Source organism: Chinchilla lanigera, unplaced genomic scaffold, assembly GCF_000276665.1.
Source record: "Chinchilla lanigera isolate Chin_1 unplaced genomic scaffold, ChiLan1.0 scaffold00086, whole genome shotgun sequence".
Taxonomy (NCBI): Eukaryota; Metazoa; Chordata; class Mammalia; order Rodentia; family Chinchillidae; genus Chinchilla; species Chinchilla lanigera.
Window position 1 is genome coordinate 69,013 of NW_004955487.1, and position 9,443 is coordinate 78,455.

At 36.7% G+C, this 9,443-nt stretch overlaps 1 protein-coding gene across 6 annotated transcripts in view; it reads right to left on the reverse strand.

Moving 5' to 3' along the window:
• LOC102015321 (zinc finger protein 14-like) overlaps positions 1-7,801 on the reverse strand; it is a 19,144-nt gene extending 11,343 nt beyond the window's left edge. For 3 of the 6 annotated variants that reach the window (XM_013504398.1, XM_013504400.1, XM_013504401.1), the window contains exon 1: positions 7,682-7,801. In XM_013504398.1, coding sequence (XP_013359852.1) covers positions 7,682-7,684 — 3 coding nt within the window. In that variant the 5' untranslated portion in view covers positions 7,685-7,801. The other 3 variants (XM_013504402.1, XM_013504403.1, XM_013504399.1) reach the window with 3 other exon arrangements.
• Between the last annotated feature and the right edge of the window lie 1,642 nt (positions 7,802-9,443).

The window sequence follows — 9,443 nt, forward strand, 5'->3', positions numbered from 1 at the left end:
CTTATATCTGGTAATCTGAACAACTAATTTGAAAACAACAATATGTAATATAACAACCATTGGTGAATTCCTACCATCTTGTTTAGTGGAGCTTGGTATCATTTCTATTCTTTTTTATTATTTTTCATTTTCTTTAATGGTTTGATCAATCTTGCATTCTTACATCTGGTAATCTGAGCAACTCTGTTGAAGATAACAATATGTAATATAACAGCCACTGTTAATTTCTACTGTTTTTTTTTGAAACCCTGTATCAGTTTTATTTTTTTGCTTTGTTTCATTTTTGACTATGTTATTTTGTTATTTTTTATTCTCTTTAAAATAAAGTAAAAACAAAAGGTCTCAATTTACCAATCAAAAGATACACACAAGTAGAATGGAATAAAAAGATCCAACAATATGCCCCATATGAGAAACACATATAATTGAAAAAGAAATCCCCACACCAAAAGTCAATACTGCATGTGAAAGCAACCCAGAAAAAAGCAGGGATAGCTATTGTATTTGCAGACAAAATGGATTTCAACTCAAGGATGATTAAGAGAGACAAAGAAGGCCACTATATCCTTATAAAGAAAATAATAAAAGGGGAAGAGATAACAATGATACATATACATGCGCCAAATAGGAGTACACCCAACTATGTAAAACAAACATCAAGGGACATAAAAAATCTAAAAATCATAAATACAATAGTAACAGTGAACACCTTATTACATCACTGTCACAGATAGACAGAAGAACTAAACAAAAAAAATCAATAATGAAATATTACAACTGAACCAAACTTTTGAACAAATGGACTTAGTAGGTGTCTATAGAATGTTCCACCCCATAATACAGAATACACATTCTTCTCAGCCACACATGGATATTCTTCAAAAGAGACAACATACTAGCTCACTGAACATGCTTAAGTAAATACAAAAGGATTGAAGTATCCCATATACATTGTCATAATACAGTGCAACAAAACTGGAAATCAATGGCAAAACAAACCACAAGAACTTCAGGGCCAGGGATTTAGCTCAATGGTGCAGCTCCTGCCCAGCAAGCATGAGGTCCTGATTTTGACTCCCACTAACCTCCATCCCCCTAAAAAGAACTTCAAAAACATACGGAAATTAAATACCACCCTCCTGATCACAGATGAAATAAAAGAAGAAATTAGACATTTTCTACAAGTAAATGATAATCCCAATACAACATACTGAGACATATGGGACACAATGAAATCAGTCCTTTGAGGGAAATTTATAGCAGTGAATTCTGACATCCAGGAAATAGAGCAAGCTCACATAAACAACTGAACGTTGAACTTCAGACTTCTAGAAAAAGAACCGCAAGTCAAGACCAAAACTCATACATGGGAGAAAACTGTAAAGATCAAAGCAAAAAAAATTAATGCAATGGAGATGTCTGGGTTACTTTTCTCTTTTTGCTGGGACAAAATACCTGATGCCCAAAATTAAGGAAGGAAAGGTTTATTTCGCTTACAGTTCGTGGAGGTTTCAGTCCTTACTTGGCAGATTATAAGGCAGAGTGGCACATGGCAGAGAGCTACAGCTCAGGGTGGCAGAACACAGCAAAGCAACAAACACGCACCAGGGCGGAATAGGGGAGGAATGGCCTCAAGCAGCTTCTTCCTCTCCCTTACATATGCAAACTATCCACCCCAGGATGGGTGTAGCTCTCACACCCATCAAACTCTAAAAGCCTGCCCCATAGCCACTTGAGGCTTTGGGGGGACACACAGATTCAAACCATAACAGGAGACTAAGAAAACAATACAAAGAATAAATGAACAGTTGGTTCTTTGAATAATAAAGTTAATAACCTTTAGCCAACCTTATATAAAAAAAGAAAGAAAAGACTCAAATCCATGCAGTTAGGCATGAAATGGGTGAAATCACAACAGATCCTGCAGAAATCCAGATTATCAATATCTATATTGAGAATCTGCATTTTTATAGTATGGAAAATGCAGAAAAAATGGACAGATCTCTAGATACATATGAATTACCAAAGCTGAATCAAGAAGATATAAAAATTCTAACTAACCCAGTTAACACTCAATGAAATTGAAGATATAATTAAAACCTAAGAACAAACAACACCTCAGATCCTGCTGAATTCTACAAAAAGTTTAGAGAAGATCTAATGCTTTAATGAAATTTAAAGGGAAAAAATACTCTCAAATTCATTCCTGGAAGCAAGCATTACCCTGACACTAAAATGAGAAAAGGATACAATCAAAGAAGGCAATCTCCCTAGTGAACATAGATCCAAATATCCTCAGTAGCACACTGGCAAACAGAATTCAGCAAATCATCAAGATTATATATCATGGCCAAGTGCGGTTCATGCCAGGGATGTACGAATGGTTCAATATATGCAAAACTATCAATATAATATACCATGTTAACAGAACTAAGGACAAAAATCATATGATTATCTCAATAGATACAGAAAAAACATTTGACGAAGTCCAACACTTACCCATGATAAAAACTCTACAGAAAATTGGAAGACATGGTTTTTATCTCACTCTGATAAAAGACATCTATGATATATCAACAGCCAACAACAAATGAACAAAAGTTGAAAGCTTGCACTCTAAAATCAGGAACAGAATAAAGATGTCCACTGTTATGACTCTTACTCAAAATAGTTCTGCAAACATTAGAGCCATTAAACAAGAGAAAGAAATAAAAGGAATAAGGATGGGAAAGGAAAAAGTCAAATTATCATTATTTGCAGATCACATGATACTTTACATAGAAGGTCCCAAAAACTCTACCAAAAGACTTCTAGATTTAGTGGCACAAAATTTAGCAGTGTAGCTGGATACAAAGCCAACACTCATAATTTAAAAGCCTTTCTTTACACAAATAACAAACTCACTGGGAGAGAAATTAGTGAAACAACACCTTTCACAATAGCATCCAGAACAATGTAATACCTAAGTATCAATCTAATGAAGAAAATAAAAGAATTCTACATTGAAAACTGTGAAAACTCTCAAAAAGGAGATTGAAGAAGGTACCAGACAATATTGCATGTCTCTATCTCTTTTCATGAGAAACCACTTTGAAGATATCAGTATGTAATACAACAAGCATTGTTAATTTCCTACCACTTTGTAACTGTATTGTCTGTACTGTTCTTTTGCTATTTTGTAAAAGGTCGTCTGTCTGTTAATATTTTCCTCCTTTTATTTTTAAAATTAAAAAAAGAAGAAGAAGAAGGTATCAGAAAATGGAAAGATACCCCTTGTTGTTTGGTAGGAAGAATCAACACAGTGAAAATTAGCATATTGTTAAAGTTGTTACACAGATTTAATGCAATCCCAATCAAAATTTCAAAAGCATATCTCACTGAATTAGAGAACACAATCTTAAAATTTATTTGGAATCAGAAGAGACCTACAATACCAAAGGCAAATCAAGGCAACCAAGGCAAGGAAGGGAGCATCACAATCTCTGACATGAAACTGTATTACAAAGCTACAGTGATAAAAACAGCATGGTATTTGCAAACAAAAAAAAAAACCAGACCTGTGGATCAATAGAATAGATTACACGATGCAGATAAAATTCGAGACATACTCAGCCACCTGATCTTTGACAAAGGATGCAAACATGTTCACTAGAAGACAGTTTTTTTAATAAATGGTGCTGGAAAAAAAAGGGCTTTCCATACACTGAAGATTAAAACCAGACCAATATGTTTCACTGAACTAAAATTCAAATTGATAAAAAATCTAAATATTAAAATAGAAACAATAAATCTGCTGGAAGAGAGAATAGGTAGAACATTTGAAGACACTGGTGTAGGCAAAGACTTTATGAACAAAACCCCAATCACACAGGAACTTGCACGAAGAATCAAAAAATGCCCAGTAAGAGAAACCACCAAAAGTGTAAAGAAACATACCACAGTGTGAGAAAAAATATTTTGCCAGTTATTCCTCAGCAAAAGGACTACTATCTAGAATATATAAAGAACTCAAAAAAATCAGATTCACAAATTTAAAGACCCAATCTAAAAATGGGCACCTGAAAGGAATAGATACTTCTCAGGTGAAGGATTAAAAATGGAAAATAAATATATGAAAAAATATTGAACATAACTGGTCATTCAAGAGATGTAAACTGAAACAATGCTGAGATTCCTTCTCACTCCAGAAAGAACTGCTATTATCAAGAAGTCAACCAATAACAAAAGATAGCGGGGCTGTGGGCAAAAAAGAACCCTTTTTCACTCTTGGTGGGAGTATGGGCTGGTACAAGCACTGCAGAAATCAGTGTGGAGAATCCTCAAACAAACAGAACTACAGTTCCCGTTGGACCCAGGTATTCCACTTGTTGGTATTTTCCCTAAAGAATTAAAAGCATCATACCATAGTGATATATGCACATCCATGTTTATGGCAGCACAGTTTGTAATAGCTAAATCTTGGAAACAACCCAAATGGCCATTTACTGATGAATGGGAAAAAAGAGAAAGATGTGTTTTTTTAATATGCAATGGAGTACTATTCCACCATAAGGAAGGATAATCTTGAGACATTTTTGGTAAATGGATGCACCTTGAGACAATACTCTTAAGTAAAATAAATCAGACACGTATGTGTAAATACTACATTTTTTCTTTGGTATGAGAAATTGAGAGTGTAAATAAGGATAAACATGTATAATAGATATTGTGAAATAGGAAGAAAATGTTCAAATGGAAAGGGAATTAGGGAGGGATGAGGGGGAAGCATGGAGGGGAAAAAATGAGAAAAGAAAGAAAAATGAAAAATAAGCTTTTTTAAATAGGGAGGGGAGGTAGGGTTAAAGGGAGGGTAACGGAATGGGGAAAAAAATCAAGATATATGACATAGAGATATAAATTCCCTATGATGGATATGATCATTATGTATATCTAAAACATACCAATAAACATGATTAATTAAAAATAAATAAAATTATTTCTTGACTCTTTCACACATTTATTGACCCCTCTACTCATATCTATCAAAAATACTTAGTATTTTAGGATGTCTTCTCTTTTTCAAAAAGTGTAACTGCACTAAGATTCACTTCCTTTAATTTATGTTATTGATTTGAAGCTCCATTATAGGACATAAGGTGACAATTTAGAAACATACTAATGACTTAACTTTGAATTTTCTTTATGGCCTGCTAAGCCATAGAAACTAGGAAAAAACACACATAGGTTTTTACATTGGGCCATAGTCTAGGGAGTGTGACTCAACAGCCTCTAAGACATTTGAGATCTTACAGAGGAAAATTCTGTGCTTTGTATGCTAATACACTCAGAGGCTGGGTAAACCTGGTAGTTTCTGGGTAGCATATAACTGACATACAGCAAGACCAAATAATATTCAAAAGGTGAAACTGTAAAAGCAGTTTTGTTACTTGTTATTCAGTGGATTGAAATTTTGAGTTTTTTCAGCAGATCTGTGAAAAAGGAAAAGAGAATTGACGAGTTAATCAAAGACAAAGACCTAATTAAAGTTTTACAAACCAAAGTCTTCTTCAAAAACCCCTAACCTATGTTTTAAGCAAAACTTTAGGGTTGGATAATATTTAAATGTATAAAGAGTTTGAGATCTCCAGATACAATATTCAACTTCTACTCTTTTCTTGCACCACACTCTGAAATATGCACATAAGTTAACTGTTGTCCTAAGTCCTATGATTCATTCCAGAAATTAGAAAACAGTAACAGGAAGGTAGATTGTGAGAATGTCTCTTTGGCCAGGTTGGGTAAAGGAAGGTTAAACTAGAACACAAGTTTGACTAGCATTAAGCTCTAAAAGAGTTCTAGTGGAACTGCACAAGCATACCTGTGAATTCAGACTTTAACTTGAGATAGTGTCAGAATCTAATCAAACGATTAGAAACACAGTTCCTTTCTCCAGAGTTAAAGAGCTTGTCCTAGGCATGGAAACTCAGAAATTTTACCCTGAGCTACATTCCCTTGCCATTTTTTTTTTAAATGTTTGAGATCAGATCTTACTAAGTTGCCCATGCTTGGGAGAAATGTTAATTTCCACCTCTTGACAGTTGGGAACATAGATCTGTGCCACCTTGCTAATTTACGATTGGGATTCTTAAATCACCATGATTTACCAAGATTACAATGCTTGGGTAAAGTAAACATCACTGAGGCATGGTGATGCACACCTTTAATATCAGCCACTTGGGAAATTGAGGATTATTAAATCACCATATTCATAATAAAACACTAAATATCTCATGAACACAGTACATTGTAAATCACTGGTCGATCACATTTTGTGTCCTCTTTCTGACAGTGCAGTGACTCAATACTGCTCTCTTCCAACATGAAGAAGCACTGTACCATGTACCACTAATAGGAAAAATGAGTAAATTTCAAAATTAAAGTTAAGATTTGCACTAAATAATTTTTCATTTTCTCTACATTACTATAAACTTAACTTAGGGCCTCATGCACATTACACAAGTTAGTTTAGAGTTGCGATATACCCTAAAATACTTACTTCACATTGCAAAAAGGTCTTGCTCAGTTATCCAGGCTGTGCTTGGTGATTTAATATTCCTAAATTTCCCCAGTTCAATGCATTTCTCAGTGCGGGTTTAATAGACAGCCCCTGCAAGAAGTTATCCTTAGCAGAAACACTTTCCCCTCTGTTGGTAATATATTAACATCTCAGCATTTAAAGCTCTATGGAAACCCTCACTCAAATAGTCTTAACTGTAAAGAATAATTTATTTAATTAACTTGTAAATAAGGCACCTAGCAAAGGAAGAGCCTGATATAGTCGGGAAATTAGCCATTTTGACAAGAATTAAAATGAGAACAGAAAAGTACCTAGGACTTGGACCAAGAGTGTACTTTCTGCACAAAAGAGAATGCAGCCTCCTCCCTACTAAAAGGAACTGCAGCCACTCTCACTAAGCGCCTGAGTTTCCAGGAAGTGAAAATACAAAATATCCACTGTTTTTCTAAAATGCCAGTTTCGTTTTACCAGTGCATATTAAGGACATGGTTGAGAGAGCCTGAGTTCAAAGTGGTCGTTTTAAATCCACAGAGCTCTCTGTGACAAGTGGCCACTAAACAATTGAGCATTTACTGTCCTCTGCTTACCTATAATTAACTCTGGATAGAGAGGTCACGGGGCCCCTCACTCGGGACCCTTCTGTAAATTCTGGAGCTATTCTTGTCATTATTTCCAATAAAATCTCTAACACCCATCTTTTGGTTTGAGACCTCATTCCTCAATGTTGTTACAACACGAGCTCTGTTGATGCAATAACATCACTGCCTGAAACGGTCTCATGTAAAAATTAAAACGATGATTTTTCATTGCTGAGTATGGAACCCAGGGTTTCCCCAAAGCTCCTGCTCTCTGCGGACCGGTGCATACATCTCTGCGTGGGGCCGAACAAGAAGGTACCGTGGAGTAAGCAGCCACAGTACTGTCTGTATGCTGGGGACCCAGAACTGTCCCTGCCTGAGCAAAGGGTGAAAAGAGTCAGATCATGATGCAGCACCAAAGACTAGGATGCCCTTGGTGTCTGGAGCTAAGCAGGGAGGCTGTAAACTGCCACAACTGTTTCTGAGCACTTCCGTCCGGAACGCACCCTATTCCACCCCATCCCCACCTCCCGTTCCATAACGTCACCATTGCGTAGCTTGAGGGTCTCCCAGGATCCTTCCGATGCACCTCGCAGCCAGTAGAAGTTATAGAGAAAGGGGTCTAGTCAGCTGGGTCCTCTCAGCAAGTTACTCACAGTGCGCCCCAAGGCGCAATGACACAGGAAGTGCCCTCCTCTTCGGCCCACCTGATTGGGTAGTTCACACAGCCCGCGCCTTTAGCGCTGATTTGCTCCTGCTCTTTCGCCTGAGAGTCCAGCTGTGACAAGAGAAATAAACTTCTTCCAGCAGGGGTAGAATTCAAATGATAAATCGTTTATTCATTTATTTTTTGTGTCTTTTTGAGACAGAGTTTCTCTATGCATCTGAAGCTGCCCTTGAGCTCACTTTGTAGCCCAGGCTGGTCTTGAACTCACAGTGATCCTCCTGACCAAGGCTCCTGAATGCTGGGATTACAGGCATGGGGCACCATGCCCAGCTCAAAAGATAAATTGTAATCCAGGAAATTCTGGACCCGTCTCTTTCCCACAATGTCAATCTCACTTCGCCTGAGGAATCCTTGCATTTCAGGGTTTTACTCCTGGCGTTTCAAAACTCCTGTGGATTTCTTAATGGACTCAGTGGGCTCTACCTGAATATGGGTGAGAAATGTGCTCAGGTTTCAAGGTCTCTGTCCTACGGAAGAGTGAGTCTACTGAAGTCTGAATAAAGAGACCACAGTACACAAAGCTGATATTGCATTCTATTCATTTACTGTGAAAGCAAACTTCAGAGTATTTAAATTGTTGCAGAATCATTTAGTAGACACTACTTTATAATAATAAGTAAAACTCTGATTCTCAGGAACCCTTAATGTTATTTTTTGCATGTGATGTAGGGAGAAATACTTAAGTGAAAAAAATAATGCATAGGAAAAATTGGATCCTGGTCAAGTCACCAAAAAGAAAGCATTAAATGGAGACTGACTGGAACTGAAGTTTCTTTGTTGAAGGCATGGGCACTCAAGGATAAATATAGACATCCATGCACTGTGGATTGCTTCTTTGGTCATGTCAAAGATTTCAAACCAGTAACCCAATGTGAAATTCAATATGTCCTCTAAAGTTCATATTTGGCAACAGAATATCTAATGAGACAGAGTTGAGATAATTGAGGGTCACATGAGTGTTTTCCTCTGTCCTGAATGGAATGATTTTATTAATATGAAAATGGGGGATATTTCAGTGGGTTGGGAATCTTATAAAACAGGCCTCACTGGTGCTTTCTATTATACACATGGTCTCCTTGCATTCAACAATGTATCATGCAGAAAAAGGGTTTCACTAGATTTTCATGATATCCTCTTATCCTTTCTGGCTTTGACATTGTAAAGAATATATTTCCACTCTTTATTCATTACTCCATGTGTGATGTCCTGACAAAGGAAGGAATAATAGATTGGAACACTGATATTCTTGACTGGAATAAGAAAACATTTATTCCTATCCAAGAAGTCTGAGAAAGAACCTGTGCTGGGAGTGGGAATATGACAGCAGTTAGAGGTTGAGTGCACAGTCTACCTCCAGCTATATGGCCTTGGCAAGTTATTACATTTCTCTAGCTACTGCTTTCATCAGGAAAACCAGGGACAATCAGAATGCGCCTCAGAAGTTCCTTCGGGTGATCAAGAATCCAATGTGCAAAGTCCTCCATGGTGGAAGCATTTACTTTCTGAGTCAGTGGTTACAGGGCATTAAATACAGGCATGGCCCTTGGACACTGTGGCTAGAGGAATAATTCACACATATTTT